Source organism: Chelonoidis abingdonii, chromosome 17, assembly GCF_003597395.2.
Source record: "Chelonoidis abingdonii isolate Lonesome George chromosome 17, CheloAbing_2.0, whole genome shotgun sequence".
NCBI lineage: Eukaryota > Metazoa > Chordata > Testudines > Testudinidae > Chelonoidis > Chelonoidis abingdonii.
In genome coordinates this window covers 418308-435456 of record NC_133785.1, presented here as the reverse complement: position 1 = coordinate 435456, position 17149 = coordinate 418308, and the positions used below count along the sequence as shown (strand labels likewise).

Here is a 17149-nt window from a genome sequence, read left to right as displayed (position 1 = left end):
TCTCACTTCCTAACTCCAAATTAGGAACAAAATTGCTAGCATAGACCTTCAGTTAATTGGCATCATGATGTATTTACATGAGTATATAGATTTCAGTTCAATCTGTAATTAAATTCCACTTTATGGGAATTTTCAAATAATAATTCAGCCTGCTGCAGTTGAATATCTGTGACCCTACTTTTAAATAATGCCAAAGGATAGAAAATCAATGTTGAAATACACTTTCTTGTTCAAATCCCTATTGGTTATGCAAAATGCATCAGCTGATATCCATCCTCCAAACATCAACGCATACAAGAGCTTCAACAGGCTATGAGGTTGAAAGATAGTGGTTTCAGTTATTAATCAACTTTGCTGTCCCATGAGGCAGTGGGCCCTGGGACAGAATACACATTTGAGTGACTGGGCTCACAACAAATCATGACCAGTGGAGTGGCCTCTAATTCTGAGCTTCTCAGATACCAAAGCCAAAGGTCTGACCAAAGAGAATGCCATGCTGAAATCCAGAAGGGATTCATCGGAGAATAAACTGGGTGAGAAAATAGAAGGCATGAGGGTTTCTGAGAATTTTTTTTTTTTATCTCCAGTTAGGAGGGCTCTGCTCTGGTGCTTGATAAGAACAGTGGGATGCGCACAATATATGAGCGCCTTTGCAATATGATGCAATCTTCCTAGTCTAGATCAAGAAAATTGCCAGTCATTAGCTCCCAAGAATACGTGAGACAGAAATAAGATACTATGTGCTGACAGACTGGCCTGAGACATTACACATAAAAGCAACCCCATGAGACTCATTCTAGACAACACATTATTATCAGTTAAGACTGGCTGTTAAGGAAGTAGAGACAAGTGTAAACAATGAATTGTAACTATGTCCTGTTGGTTTCCTGCTGTGTTCCCTATTTCTGTGTGAAGATGTACTTATATTCTTTGAACTCCTGCAAAAGCCAGCCTTTTTGTATCAGGTTACTGCTGATGCTGAGCTAAGAGATGGATTTAGCTTCTGGAAACAATATTGAAATGGTTTACATGGGCTTTACGGAAGTTAATTTTCTTCTGCTGTAATGCATGTGTATTAGGTGTAACATTTCTCATACTGCAATTTTAAAATATTCTGTCCTACTAGAGGTGTTAACATTGCCTGAGGAAAGGGTCACTGGGGCAAGTGGCAAGTATAGCACAGCTTGAGAAGTTTTAATTTGCACAAAATACACTCAAAATGTGTTGAGTATTTAAAGACAGGTTTTACATCTCCAGTGAAGCAGTCACAGTTACTGTAAAGCTCCTATAGATGGTACTAACGGTGCCAATACCCTAAGCAGCGAGTGTCCTTGAGGGAAATGTCATAGGTTCCACCCACTTAGCCCCATTCACAAATTTAAGCATTAATGGTCAGTGGAAGTTGAAAGCATGTATATCGGGGTATAATCTAATCTGTGGGGCAAATTAAAGAAATGGACTCACAGGGATTCTGGGCAGCATCAAATTCCTACATCAAATTCATCCAACTGTGAGCACTACTCACACAAATGCTGTATACTCCTATCCCAGGAGTACCATCTGTGTATTCTAAACAGCATGCACTATGTAAGTTCTCTGTGCAGTCTTCTTCCTGAGTATTTCTTTAACTGTTATCAGATGTCATGCAAAATCTACTCTCACACTTCTTTCCCAATATCGCCCTGGGTTGGATCCAAAGTTTCTCCACAGAATGCATGTGGGAAGAGCCAGATGAACAGCAATAGTCTGATTTCTCCTTTCCAGTGTGATGAATGGAAGGGAAGCACAATCCAATGATCTAGGCTAGGAAGGTACAGTAGGATAAGTGGCAACTCCACTGTATACCCCTCTACCCTTTTCTCTTGCCTCCCTCTAGAGGTAGCAGGGCTGGAAAAATGGATGCTATACACTTTATCGTTTCCACCCACAATCCCGTGGAGAAACCTAGCATAAATTAATGCTGCCTGGGTCAATATTATCTTACAAGGGTTCAACTTTTGCAAAGTAGAACCCAGCAGGAAAGTCCATGTCAGCAGAGATTAGGCCTATATTGCCATGAGTTCAAAAGGTGGCTGGGAAAAGTCCGGCTGCAGAAAAAAAAACCAGGACATCCAAGCAGATGGCTCGTGCCTCCAGCACCTACTGTGGGTTTTGGGGTCAAACTTTCCACCCTCTGACATAAATAATCTGTAGGCAGCAGTAACCTACATAGGAGAGCATTGGTCCCTATGTTCCCAATGAATTCAGCTCCATTTTCACACTGAAGGATGTTAGGGATTTTCAAAGGAACTTAATTTAGTTTTGGATAACTGTGCGTTAAATGTCCAGACAATTCCAATAGACTTGGGGTAGCAGTTACAAAGGGGGCTTCGGCACCCAACACTCAGCTGTTCCACTGTGTATAGATAATTGAACATTCATTGGCACAGGAAGACTGGAACCTCAGTCTCCCACCTCCAAGGTGAGAGCTCTATAAGTCATTCTAACCCTCTGTCTGGCCCAATGAATATTTAACTATTTTACAGAGTGGAACAGTTTCAACAGGAGATATTGAGTGACACTCCTGCCCCGCCCCAAAAATCCTATTGCCCTGTGGTTTGGGCACTGTCTGGGGAGATGGGATACCCAAGTTCAACTCCCTATACCACAAAGCAGGAAGAGGGAGGAACTGAACCCTGGTCTCCTACTTACTGGATGAATGCTCCAACCACTAAACTAAAGATTATAAGCTGGGTGTTGTGTTGGTTTAGATGTGCTCTGAGCACACCTACCAAATTGGGCCCCAAAAGCAGCATGGGGGGGACTCCTAGTTTGTGAATCTCACTGGGACTTAGGAGTGACTTAGGTGCCAAACTGTTGGGCAGTTTCAGGACTCAGTGCACATGCCCAGCTGCCAAAAGTTAGGCACCTAGGGGACTTTAACAGAGGAAACTTAGGAATTCAGGAACTTTAGGCACTTATGACATTAGGTGGCAGATGAACAGCAGGGCCTAAATGCTGCAGTTAGTCATCTTCAGTAGTAGTTAAATGCCTATGTGCCCCGGTGAATCCCACCCTTGGGTCTGTGCAGCATTTGAACAAGGAAAAGCAGGAGCAGTAAATGGGCATAGGATACTTCAGTTCTGATGAGCAGAAATGCTCAAATTGAAGTTCCCTCTGTTTAGAAGCGCTGCTGGCAGGACATCCTCCATGAGGTCCAGTTGAATTGGGACCGTGCTTTCTCCCACTTGCCACACTACAGCTCAGACTTTTAAAACCTTCTGGACATGATGCAAAGTACAACTACTTTCTTAGGTGGGGTAGGGGTAGGAGCCTAAAGAGACTGTTAGGGCAATCAGTTTATCTATTAAAGTTGGTCACAGAAAAAAATGAAGGCAATAAGTGCTCTACTTAGGCACAAAAAGTTCTTACATACTGCGTATGATAAAATGAACAAAGTTGAATGTATTTAAAAGTTAGTTTCTTTCTCTACTTGTCCGAGAAAATAAAAGTTTATTACGTCAAAAGGCTAGGACACATGAAGGATCAGACTTTACCTAACTATGCTAGCTGGGAAGGGCTTTGGCAGCAAAAGAAAATGGCTTTCATTGTTTAAAACCCTGTTTTTCTTTTAGATACATGTATGTGCATACACAAATCAGGGGTTGGATATGAACATCAAGTCTGAATCCTGTATGTGTGCTGGCAAATAGGCATGAAATAAAAATGTTTTTCTGAAAACACAAAAGAAAGGAATGAGTTAATTAATACAGCAATTTGTAAGGAAAACATGCTTGGGCATATCTTTTACTGTCTTTGAGATGCTATTCTTGGGTTCTCAAGCAAGTATTTTAATTAAAATATCACACAAATCTGCAGAAAGTCACCTAGTACTTAAAATTAATCTAGAACAGCTGTGTAAAATGGTCCTCAAAAGCTTAAATATCCAGTAGACTTTTACATTAATCTTGATGTTAAAAAACCCTACAATCCTGCATAGAAACTGTCAAACTTTCAGCCAATTCAAACAAAAAACAGGAACAATTAAAACTCAGCCTACGAAATACTAATTTATTTCCTTTCATGATCTTCTTTTTGCTCTTTTTTTGTCACTGTTTGTGGTGTGTCAGCTTTCACCACAAAAATTTCTCAGCAGCCAACAGCATTTGTTTCCCTGACACTAAAAACCAGAACGGTACATATAGTGTTCATTCAAATACTTCACTGTTTTCTTGACTTTTTCTGTTGTATAATCCATCTTCTGTTTTTTTATGCTAATCTTGTTACAGTTATCTCCTTCTCTTTCACTCTTGCATTATATTTTTCTAACTTTTGCATCAATGCATCTGTAGGAGCATTCCTTCCCATTTGTGGCAACTTCAATTGCTGTACAAATGTCTAGCTTCCACTTATTTCTCAGTTTGAAGTTTTTTAATTTTTCTAAGTCAGTCTAGTTCAATACTAATCTTCTGCATTAAAATATTTATTTAAATACTTTAACTTACGTTACTGTTCTAACATCTAATTATTTAGAGAACCTTTGAAAGGATTTAGAACTGATGGAAAACTCATGTGACCATAGTTTAACAGAAACAGGCCAGAGTGTCTCCACTGGTTATATATTGTAGGTTTCTGTTCTGGCTTTGCTAGCATTGTTTGTTGGTCTCTCTGTTTTGTGGCACCAAATAATTGGCCCGTTTTGTTACGCTGTTGGTTTTCGCTCCTTAGTGACTCTGTTTGAATATTTTAATAAAATTCTGTAAGACTTTATTGGATTGTCATAACTAATAATGAAATGAACCCACACTTGTTCAGCAGCCACTGTCAATTTACATCTGCTGTATAACAACGACCCATTTGAAAACAAAAAGAGTGGGGAGAGAGGTGCAAGATAAACATTACATTATACCTTAGCAAGAAGGTAGTTACCATAACACGAAAGCAGGCTTCTGAAAATGAATATATGGTTAAAATGCACATTGATTCTTTCTGCTTATCATAGTCTTTTTACAGAAGAGACGCTGCTAGAAAATGGGGTGATTTTAGTTTTGATTATTAAATCCAGAGGGAATTAAAATTCAGGTGCCATTGACTCAGTCTTTAAAGTCTGGGTCTTAAATGGGTTCAGTTTGCACCAGCCCCATTTCTAAAAGACTGATACATAAGATAATTACTTTACAGCAGCCGACAAGCTTATTCTCTGGTGCTGTAACGCTTCTTGGAGGTGCTGCTTCAGACATGACAGCACAGATATTACCAAGGCAACAGCTGCTTCTCTAGATGGATGTAGAAGTGAACAAGGTAACACGCATCAGTATTAAAGACACATTTGCTTTTATATTTCAGGCTCTTACCTCTGAAAAAACTGTCTCACATGATTTTTCACTTAAATAATTAATATAGTAATTACTATTTAAAATGAATGGATAGTTTTGCTGTTCTCTGAAGAAAAATGTCTTGCATAACTTATATTAGCACACACTACCTAAAATGATAGATTAAATGCATTTACATATTAATTTCTGGAAGGAATACATTTCATATTCTTCCAGCTTACTCAGCACATGGTAACAGCAGTCTTTCCTCCTGCATAAGGTCTCATTACGCTTCAGGTGGCCTCACAGACTCAAATTCCATGGAAAGTTATACAACTATCAACACAGAGCTGTTCAACTGGTTCAAATCGTGTCTTGTACACTGACAGATAGCTGGGTGCTCTTTGATTTTTGAAACACCATGTTATGAAAATCTATTTAAATATTTTAATGAAAATTAATTTGAGCTCAAGCAGGACATATTTGTATTTTTCCCACAGAAAGTGTTTTCATAGGCTTTTCAAAAAAGCCTAAATAGTACCTTTCCAATATAACAAAACCATACTTTATTGTAAGAAATTCCTTAAGAATAATGAGAACAAGGACCAAATACATCTACAGTTAGGAAACCCAAGATCAATGAAAACGTAAAGAAGAGTCTAAAGAAGACATGTAACTGACAAAATATATTATATGTTCACTTGGCAAATCTTACTATATTTCATAGACTCTAGGACTGGAAGGGACCTCGAGAGGTCATTGAGTCCAGTCCCCTGCCCTCATGGCAGGACCAAATACTGTCTAGACCATCCCTGATAAACATTTATCTAACCTACTCTTAAATATCTCCAGATAGAGATTACAACTCCTAGGCAATTTATTCCAGTGTAACTACCTGAAGTTAGGAAACCTTTTGTCTAAGTCAACTAAATCTGCTGGCTGAGTTTATAGGCCATGCTGTTGCTATAATTACGGCTAAGTGAACAGTTTGTCTCCTCCTCCTGATGACACCCTTTTAGATATCTGAAAACTGCTATATGTCCCTCTCAGCTTCGTCTTTTCCAACTAAATAAACCCAATTCTTCTCCACAGTCTCTGAAAATGCGGTGCCAGAACTGGACACAATTACTCCAGTTGAGCCTACCACGCAGAGTAGAGTGGAAGAATACTCTCGTCTGTTACAACACACCTATAATGCACTTCGCAGAAATCATGTTGGCTTTGCAACAGTATCAGACACGGTTGAGTATATTCTCAGTATCTCTTCAAATTCTATTTGTAGCATTAAGATAAGTTAGATATTAATAACCTGAATTCCAAAAGCACAAGAAAGGTATGTACAATCAGTTACAATAAGGTTGAGTTTTATGCATGTCTAACTAGGTCCATCGTTTTAAAGGCTTTTAAACCAACCCAACAGCCACTTGAGTTAAGTGGCTCTTCCTAGCAGTGTGTTAGGCACTAAATCAATTATCAATATGGAAAGGGTTAGCAACAAATTCTTCACTAATTACACTATAACCTTCTAATATATATCATGCAGAGCAAATGGAACTCAGTCAGATACATTTTAATATGGGAATATGTTCAAAGTCAGCTTTCAGGACAATTTTCTGCCAGCTTCTTACACTACTAAATACCCATAAAATAGTTTAGTGGTAATATTGAGGTGGTACCTCGCCATAGATCGTGCATGGAGATAGCCACACAGCTCCACTATAACATGCCCAGGATCTCACAACGCAAAGTTTTAGGATCTTTAATGGTAGAGGTGAAGCCTGGAATCATCAAATACTGGCGTCTCCTCACTAACCTGCAGGAAATCTGTAGCTTAGGCCATGTTGAAAATTCCTTTGGGATTTTGGGTCTGGGGGAAGGGATTACTTTGGTAGAGGAAGCTCATGCACATGTGTATGAAAGGTTAGGTTTGGCTTGTCATAATAATAGATAACTACGGGTTAATATTTCTTTCACCCGAAGGTTAACAAAGGAACCAAACACCGACAAACTGACAATTCACAAACCGGATTCAAGCTAAGAGAGGAATTGTGGGTTGTTCCTTGCTTGGGCTTTTGTCTCTTCGTTCTTTGCTCTCAGCTATGAAGGATCTATCTCCACTGTTCTAAATCTTCTGTTTCCCAGTTGTAAGTCCAAGGTGAGCAAAACATAGGTTTATAGTTGTTTTGATTCATTGTAGTTGTGCTGAAGTTAAATTTATATTCTTTGAATACGGCTGTTTATCATAATTTTGTCTTTAAGCAATTTGAAACCTGTTTGTCCTTTGATACAGAGATTTTTTTGTCTTTTCTTTCTTTTAATAAAAAGTTTCTTGTTGTTATAAAACTTTGTTGACTTTCTTTTCAGTTACTGGCAAGGGATAGGAAGTCTGTCCAGATTACTGTCTCTCTCAGGGGAAAGACTCGGAGGGCGGAAAGGGAATTGTCTCTCTGTTTGTTTCCAAGGATTGAAGCAGGAGAATCTCAGTATACAGGCCGGAAAATCTGGAGGAAGTAAAGGAGCGAAGGGAAGTGATTCTTTCCTTGTGTGAGACTCATGGCATCTGAGTCTTGGGGGTTCCCCAGGGAAGGTTTTGGGGAGACCAGAGTGAGACAGGCACTGATTCCTGTCTGGTGGCAGCGATATCAGATCTAAGCTGGTAATTAAGCTTAGAGGGTTCATGCTAGCTTCTCAGTTTATGAACGCTAAGGTTCAAATCTGAGTAGGAAGCTATGACAGGCTGAATCTTTGGGATGGCCCTCAAGGGATCCGTGGCATCCAAGGATGTAACTTGTTACTCATTGCAAGAAAGTAAACTCCATGGGATGGGGTGATTTTACCCTCTGAAAATGTATACAACCATCTTGGCAATATTTTGGGCTCTCAATCCTATTACTATTAAAGGTGTATGCATGTGAAACTCACGTCTATATGAACAAACTCCATTTTGATTGTTTCCTTCATTCCATAGCAAAAGAAGATCCTATAGAATGTCATACTAATAGTGTTGAATGCAAACAACACTGAAGAGGAATACAAGTAAGTTTTAGTAGAATGGATGAGGCTTTATTTTTAAAAATATATTTAAAGTTTGACCTATCACTATCCCTTTGAAGTTTGACTTTTATCTCCAACTAGATAGATTCCCAGTATACAAAGCCCTCTCTGCATGTATTAAATAAATATTTCAATATAGTATACAATCAGTCAGTAGTATTCCCACCTAAAAAGACATGTTTCCAAGCCATGAGTTTAAAAATAAAGATCAAAATTGAGGGCTTGGGAAAAGTTATTTTATATGAAGTATCACATACAGATTAATAGTAGAGTCAGCATACCAAATTACTTGGATCCATGCAGTCTGTCTGGGTTTAAGGAATAATGTTCCTTTTGTGTTCCAGACTGTGCAGGAAAAGCAATTAACAATTCCATCGAAGTACGCATTAGGCTAGGCTTTCAGCTGGTTAAATTGACAAAGCTCCCTTGAAGTCCATGATGTTCTGCTGACTTACTCAAGCTGCGGATCTGGTCCATAAAGTTCCACAAATATTTAATGAGTGTACTGAGTTATGTATCTCAGAGATATTGCCATATTTGTATATTAGCACATACTGTACTACACCAAAATCTTCTCCACAATATTCCTGCTTCATTGTTTCTCCTACAGTACATCATGATATGTGAAGGTTCTGATACTCCTAGAACTTGTTGCTCATTTTTTGATAGTTTTGCTTAGTAAATCATTACTAAGCAGACTAAATCTTTATCATAGCACCAACACTTGACCAATTCTGATAACAGGTAACTCAAAGGCAGTATGTGTAGGGCTATGAAGAATTTAATTAAGACAAACACACATTTATTTCCTGAGGACTCTTTTCCTTATGTAAGCTTATAATATCACATTACATGATATTATAAAAGTGACAGGCTTATCACTAAACTAATACTTCAGGAATTTCAGTAATTAGTTCCTTACTCATATGTCTAAATGACTAATTTTTAAAGGTTACTTTAAAAAAAGAATCAAACATTAAACTAACAGTTCTACCTCTCTGAAAAAGGGGAGAAAATATTAAAATGAATGAGTGGGTCTTGGAGGCATTACAAGAGAAGACAAAGACAATGAATATTATAGATTCAAAGACAGTGTTATTAACCTAATGTGTTCCTGTCTCTTTTAGATATGAAAATACAGTTAGTATTAAATGCTATGAGCAATTTACGAGAATAGAGTATTTTATGATTATGACTCAGCTTATTAAATGGAGGAAGGCCCACTGTTGTAATTATGAATAGAAAAAGCAAATACTCATATTCAAATAGTAACCTAAGCAAAATTATCTACGGTATTACCAGAAGTCAAGGTTAGTTATAAGAAAATATATACTGTATATCACTCTATTGACCAATTTAATATCCATAACCTAAAAGTTCTCTTCATACCACTAGATAACCATATAGTATAATAATTCCTTCAAAGTAATTCTCCTCTTACTTCCAAAAAAACCATACACAAGTTAGAGCATCCTCAGAACGCAATTTCCTTTTGCTATAAAATTGGAGCTGAATTTCTCATTATTTGTCTGCTATTTAAAATGTAATTAGCACATTCACAACTTGAATATGAAGCCCTATTTTTACACACACACAAGCTTTAACAAGAAGCCATATTTTACAAGCAGGTTGTCTAGGTCTTTCTTCATTTCCCTTTTCAGAGGTGTTTTTCCTTTGTAGTGGTATATTGTCATTTTTGTATGAATCCTAGTTCAGAAGGAAAGCAAAATTATCCCCTCCACCATTTACTTTAGGTGGAGGTCCTTTATATGAATCTCATCACCCTGCACAGCTCAACTCCAATGAAGAAAGGGAAACACATTTACCTTCTGTTGGTGATGTCTTTAAATGCCTGCAGAGGCCTTCTGTGTCCCCATACATCTCCTTAATTTTCACTACTGCTTCTGTTCCTCTGAGTTCCATGAGGGAGCGCAGCTCCTCCAGTGAGCACCCAAACTCTCCTGCACGGTTGGCCTCATTTCTTTGGTTCTTGGTATAGAAATCGCTGTTAGTCATGTCACCCATTGTTGCTGATTGTATTGCTCCACTCTGTATATTAGACGGAATTTTAAAATTGCTTCAAAATTGCAAAGCGGGGGACTCAAATTCCAACCTAAGGGATTAAGAAGAATCCAGTGAAGTCAGTGGAGAATGCCTCTGATGACTGAGGTGTCCCTGACCAGGTAATAGTCCGCAGGATGGCTGCTTTCAAGGCTGCAGACCAGCTCCATTCCATTCACCATTTCCCATTATGCTGCGCTCAGGCTGTAGTATCTACATGGTCATCTCTTCCTCCGGACCTTTGGGATCAAAACACAAAGCACATGTTAGAAGAGTGAACCTAAAACCTTCAGAAAGAGCCTTTGAACTTCATTCTCCCAAATGTAGTCCTTGATTTAAAAAAGCTAGATACAAGAGTCAGCAGGTTGCTGCAGTTAGTCACAGCTGACACCAAAGACTGATATTGCTAGCTGTGTCATACATAAGGCTCTTTCCAGCTATAGCAGCAATAGCAGTGCTCCTTACTTTAATCAAGTCCCAAGAGCGCCTGCTAAATGAGATGGCTCATGAATATTAATAAGTAAGCTATTAGTCCAACAGTCTAGATGTGCCTCTGGTATGTGCTCTGGTTCATACTGCTATATCAATCTTTCATCTGACAAGAACAAAAAACCCATGAAGGAGTACAAAGTAATAAAAATTAATTGAATACTATTACTTATGCCTTCATCTATTACATAAACCATTTTTCAGTGTAAGAAAAGTAAAATGGGGGAGGGAGGAGAAAGAATAGGAACATTTTCATTGCCAATCCAGAATACATTTAAATAAATTAAGCATTGCAGCGTTGTCAGCTAGGAAAATAAACACACACAGGAAAGGAGATAAAGCACCTGCAAGCTTCAGGCTAAACAATGAGCACTGTCTCTCATAGGAATGGGAAGGTTTCAGTTTGCTTTCCTTCAGCACTAACTGCTGACTCACCAACACATTTGATAGCTTTGGCCTGAGAGCTACAAAGCATTCAAATAAAGAAAAGGCTGAACTGATACAGGGTTTTTAACATGCAGACTCCTGAAGAGTCACATTTGGACCATCTGGGAGACCAGCTGATCACTTTCTAAGCCAGCCTTTAAAATCTGCTCTCCTTATACATAGTCCAATGAACTTGGTTGAAATGCTGTTGAGACAAGCTATTATACTTTGTCACAGAGTTTTAACAGAGATTAAAGGTTTCTTTTTTGCCTGAAGTGGGATAGTGCCTGTTCACTGCCTAATCTGTAGACCCCTGATTATTTCTCACATGAGAGAAAAGGTTTGAGTATGGTATCAGACTAATGAATGATGGACCTCTGACTGTCAGAGTGGATTTTTTTTTAAGTAGCGTGCAAGTCACAAAGAAAAGGATTGTACAGCAGAGTTAATGCAAAGGGAAGAAGAATGAACCAAATGTTTTTAACCCCCTATCTTGACATTGTCACGACAACCATAATTCCATTCCCACATACAGCTAATGTTGCTGCTGGGCCCACTGAAATAACTGTGTTGCCACTGAGTTCAAGGGGATAATGTTTTCAGTGTTTAACATGTCCACAATTAAATTATCTGTTTTGAGGCTGCTTAACACATCAGCTAAAACATGCAATATGGACCTCCAGCAAAAAGTACATGTCATTCCTTTGAATTCCACAAAATATCAGAGCATCAGAATTTTATTACCACAGCACAGAATCCAGGTATCAGTCAAATGTTAGATGAGAGTAGTTCTTCCCCACCCCATGCTTGTTGTGAAATTCCTGGTGGTGATAATTCTGCGACACAGCATTTCATGTATTCTTTTGCCCCTTGCAGGGCATAGAAATTTGATGAGGAAACGTGGTGTATGTTGCACAATAAATACAAAGGTAAAGAGAAATTGGAAGGAATAAAAAAAGACCTTCAAAATGTAATAACTGTATCTTCAGAAGGCAGGAGGTATTCTACTTTCTCTCACACACAGGCTGCTACACTTGAATGCAAAACAGTGATTGCAGTATCAATTTAAATACAGATACCTCAAAACATAGCAAGTTCAAAAATACCTCTCTGTGTATCTAACAGATTTTTTTCTTAGGGACTGGTAGCCAGATTTAGATAAAATGGGAACCAGCTCAAAACATTGTTTGGGTTTGATTCTAAAAAGTTTGTAAAATAGAGAGGAAAAGTTGTGCATCCCTGCACAACATGCCTGATCCCAAAAGGCAATGAACCCCAAAACTCCCACTGCCTGGAAACAGCAGATGTCAGCACATCTTAGGATCTGGCCATTTATGGTTTCATCTATGAAAGGATGAAAGCCAGGAAATCTCACCAGAAAGCATGTTAGTGTTTAAGCTGAAATATCAGCCAAAGACATTGACATGAACCAATTTGGGTTCGGTAATGAAAAAGAATAATTAAAAAGACAGATTGCTACTTGCTGACAGGCATAGAAATGCTATTTATAGAATGTATGCGTCTAAAGGATTTGACCACAGGGTATCACAGCACCAGCCATAAAGTTAAGAACTTGGAGCATTTACATAGCAGAGAGCGTGTTGCTATTTGTTTGTTTGTTTTTCTTTCTTTCTGACCAAGTCCTTAAACGTGGTTCATGAAACTGCAAGGAAATCAATTATTAGTTCCCTTTGATGAATACCACTTACTATTTTCATTAGTAATGCAAAGGGTATTAAGGCAGGATGTCAAATGTGTCTGACAGAGGATTTTTCTCTGTGGGATGTTCACAGGAATACTACTGTCAAGCAAAACACACTTTTTTTTAATCATAGCACCATCACTATGTATTAATATTTCTTCCTACTCTTAGAAATGCCACTTTGGTCATTTGTCAGCCAACATTAGCCAGGGATGTTGTTCCTTTGCATATGATTGAATCATCTGCCTGTTTAATTTTTTATTTTACTTTCAATTAAATATTAATCAGTAAACCACTAAATTGAGAGGCTTATGTCCATTAGTGCTCAAGCAAAAAGTATTTCAAAGTTCATGTGATCTTTGGGATTCACCCAGTGGCATGACACCAAGGAAATAACATCCCTAGTGTTTTTCAAAGGTAGATGGTAAAATCAATCTAACGTAGCACCTTGTATATATTTAGTTAAGGTAGCAAAAAGACTTTTCATTCCTACTGTCAATATCCACTAACAAAATTTACATTTAAGTGCAAATAATCATTATTTTACTCATAAAAGAAATGTAAGAAAATACCTTCATTTTGCATAAGGCAATGTAACTTTTGGATTCTTTGTTTTTCAAAGGTAACAGATTTTTTGTAATTCTAATGCACTGATTTTTTTAATTCTTATTTGGAAAGGCTTTACCTTGGAACAGCCATTCATTCCTGCAGCACCCAGTTAAATATTTTTCAGCTTCCAATTGTTTGAAGGCAAAACATACCAATTAAATAAGAAGTGATTTGGACGAACTAACTGCAGGCCTGCTGGGAAAACTATCCTCCTATTTCCTAATCAGTAAAATATCATCCCTGGAAGCTTGTAGATGTTTTGATAATGGATTAGAAAGATGTCTATGTAGATATCATTGCAAAGAATTTTGGTAGCTTGATTTTAGTGGAGTTCCACTGAAATTAAACTAGTGTAACACAGTGGTAGATCAGCCCTGGGTTTGCCATTTCACTGAACAAGGATCATGAAATCCTTGTACTCAGTGAAGGTTTGGGACAAGCAAGAACAGCATGATCAATCCCGGAACTAGGGATTTATCAAAGATTTGGCTGTATTCTAAGATCTAAGCTTTCATCTTAAAAAAAAAAAAAAAAAAAAAAAAAGAAGGCCCCAGTTCTTCTACTAGTGAATATAACCTTGATACTTCAGAATGATGGATGTGTTGTCTGACAGAATCCACAGCCAGCCAAACTAACAAAACATTCTAAGAAGTACAAGAACACTCTCTCATCTTAAAAGGATATTAGCTTTAAAACATAATTATCAGGAGCAAACTACATGCACACGAAACTAAGGAATAAGACTAGTTTAATTGAACTACTTTTTCATGTTCACAAATGCGTATTCCTGTTTGATACCTGTCTGAGGACCCAAGGGTGGATCACGAAAGAGAAACAGGTATTTGCAGCTAAATATACTCTGGAAAATATTTCTTCATAATGGCAGTTCTACATAATTTATTGCAAATTGAAATTCATAAACAAACTGGTAAATAATTCATCCATACTGAATACACAGTTCGTGGCAAGCATTACAAACAAAAATCTAGTGCAAACAACTTCACACACCTTTGTATCTGAGATGCTGAAACTATTTCTTATTCTGTGTGTATATATATATCTATATCTTATTCTGGTATTCTGATGTCCACACTACCACTTAAATCGCCAAAACTTGTGTCTCTCAAGGGTGTGAATATTACATATAAACATAGACCCGAAGCAACATAAGTTTCACCAACAGAAGCACCAGTGTGGACAGCACCATTAATGGAAGAGCTTCTTCTGCCACATAGCCACTCCTGCTTGTTGTGGTGGTTTAATTATGTCAATGGGAGAGTTCTCTTCTGTCGGCATAGAGGGGCTATATGAGAGATCCTACAGCAGCACAGCTGATTGGTACAGCTGTGTCACTTGTAAGCTCTCTAGTGAAGTCATAGAGTTAACATGGAAATATTAAATTTTTTCTGATAGTATGATGTGGTAAAGTTTGATAAGTATCACTACTTAAAAAAAAGTTAAGTAAAGGTTCTTCAAAACAACAATAAAAAAATCCAAGTAGTAAGAGGGGAGAAATAGTATACTATTAATCCCAGACAACCAGACAAATATTGTTATAATTCTAAAAGTGATAATTCCTCTGTTCCATTCACCATGAATCAGTGTGGGCATGGCTACACTTACATTTTTGCAGCGCTGGTAGTTACAGCTGTGGTCGTACAGCTGTGTAGGGCCAGCGCTGCAGTGTGGCCACACTGACAGCAACCAGCGCTGCAGTGTGGCCACATTTGCAGCACTGTTGGGAGTGGTGCATTGTGGGCAGCTATCCCAGCATTCAAGTGGCTGCAACGTGTTTTTCAAAAGTGGGGGGTGGGGTGGAGTGTGACAGGGAGCTTGTGGGAGACAGAGAGAGGTGGATTTTTGGAGCCAGACACTGTGACAGCTCCCTTGCCTTGCAAGTTCAAAAGAGGGGGGTGGGTGGAGTGTGAACAGGGAGCGTCGGGAGACAGAGAGAGTGGATTTTTGGAGCAGACACTGTGTGACAGCTCCTGCCTTGCAAATTCTAGCAGACCCGGTGTACAGCCAGCGCTGCAGGAAGGGAATTGCAGCGCTGGCTGAGCTCTGTAAGTGTGGACACCTGGTAAGTTGCAGCGCTGTAACTCCCTCACCAGCGCTGCAACTTGCAAGTGTAGCCAAGCCCTGTGTGTGCTCAGTAATATAAAGCTGCTTTACCTAACAAATAAAACTCTGTCAATCTTTGATAGGTATTTTTTGGACCAGTTATACTCCCCTACCCATGTTTTGTTAATTATTTTTCTTTTATTCTACAGGCAGATATTGCTGTTTACTAGAACTATGATCCCAAAGAAAATTTCCCTTAGTTAATAGGTCCTACTAAACATGAGCAATTTTCTAGGGACTATTAACCAATGTACTCATCCTCCTTAGCCAGAATGAATATTATATACAAAAAAATAAAACTGTCACAGATAAACAGAGACTTTTCTCCTTTCTGTAACAATACAGTTGGGGAGAACTAATAATTTAGGAAATGAAATTATCTGTAGTAGCTGATTACACTACGTACCCTTTTGAACCAAACAGGATACAAGGTCTAATCCTGCAACCCTTACTTCCATGAGAGGTCCCAGTGAAGTTAATTGAAGTACTAACATGATTAAAGACTAAAATAAATGGAGCGTTTTCACTGACTTCAAGAGGATCAGATTAGGCTATATAGGCAAAATCTTTTGACTTCAATGGGGCGAGGATTTCAATCAATGTACACAAGGTTTGTAAAGGTGAGACATGCAAGACTACTAGTAAGAGACTGAATTTTCTTTCATGTTGCCAGTCACCTGACATTGGTCAGAATTAAAAAAAACGTTAGAAGCTGTGTCATATGACAGGAGTCAGTTTCCATTGACTCCAGTGACTGTTATAAGTGACTGCAGATTTGGGTGGTAATTTGTGTGTGTTAAAACAGTATAAAGCCAAACATATTTAAGACAGATTTAACAAAAGGGAAAAAACCCTGTTTTTATACAAAAGCATTTCTCCTAGTAGGATCTGTAGAGGCCATACATTCTAGAAAGCTGCTTTTCCCTCTCTCATTTCTTGTAACCACTTTACTACTACTAAGAACTGATCTCAAATTGTTTGACCTTCATGGATAAATTAGACTATTTTCTATCAGCTTCTCCAGAGACTAAAAACCTGCATTACATAGCACTAACAGGATTTTTCTTATTCCGTAACCACCTCCACAGATCCATACTTTTTGGAGGTGTACTTTACAACTCCTCAAAGAACTATAAGGCATGGAACAATGACCAATTCCATACCATATAGCCTTTTATAAGTCATATTGTTTGCAGCTACATCACAAATACCAATACAGATACCAATATAATGCAGATGTCTCAATAAGAGCTCATTTTTGAAGTGTGTCTATATAATACTGTGCAGAAGAAAGGGTGTTAGCTTCCCAGAATCATTAAATAAGAGATAAATTGATGAAAATAATTAAAAAATCTCTAAAAATGGTTTCTATACAAAACATAACGCTAAGCTC

General features: G+C 38.1%; 1 protein-coding gene across 10 annotated transcripts in view; it reads right to left on the bottom strand.

Annotated features, from left to right (window-relative positions):
* ATP2B2 (ATPase plasma membrane Ca2+ transporting 2) overlaps positions 1-17149 on the bottom strand; it is a 633448-nt gene that overhangs the window by 337579 nt on the left and 278720 nt on the right. For all 10 annotated transcript variants that reach the window (XM_075073411.1, XM_075073415.1, XM_075073416.1 and 7 more), the window contains one exon: positions 10175-10648. In XM_075073411.1, coding sequence (XP_074929512.1) covers positions 10175-10373 — 199 coding nt within the window. In that variant the 5' untranslated portion in view covers positions 10374-10648. The remainder of the gene's footprint in view (positions 1-10174; positions 10649-17149) is intronic.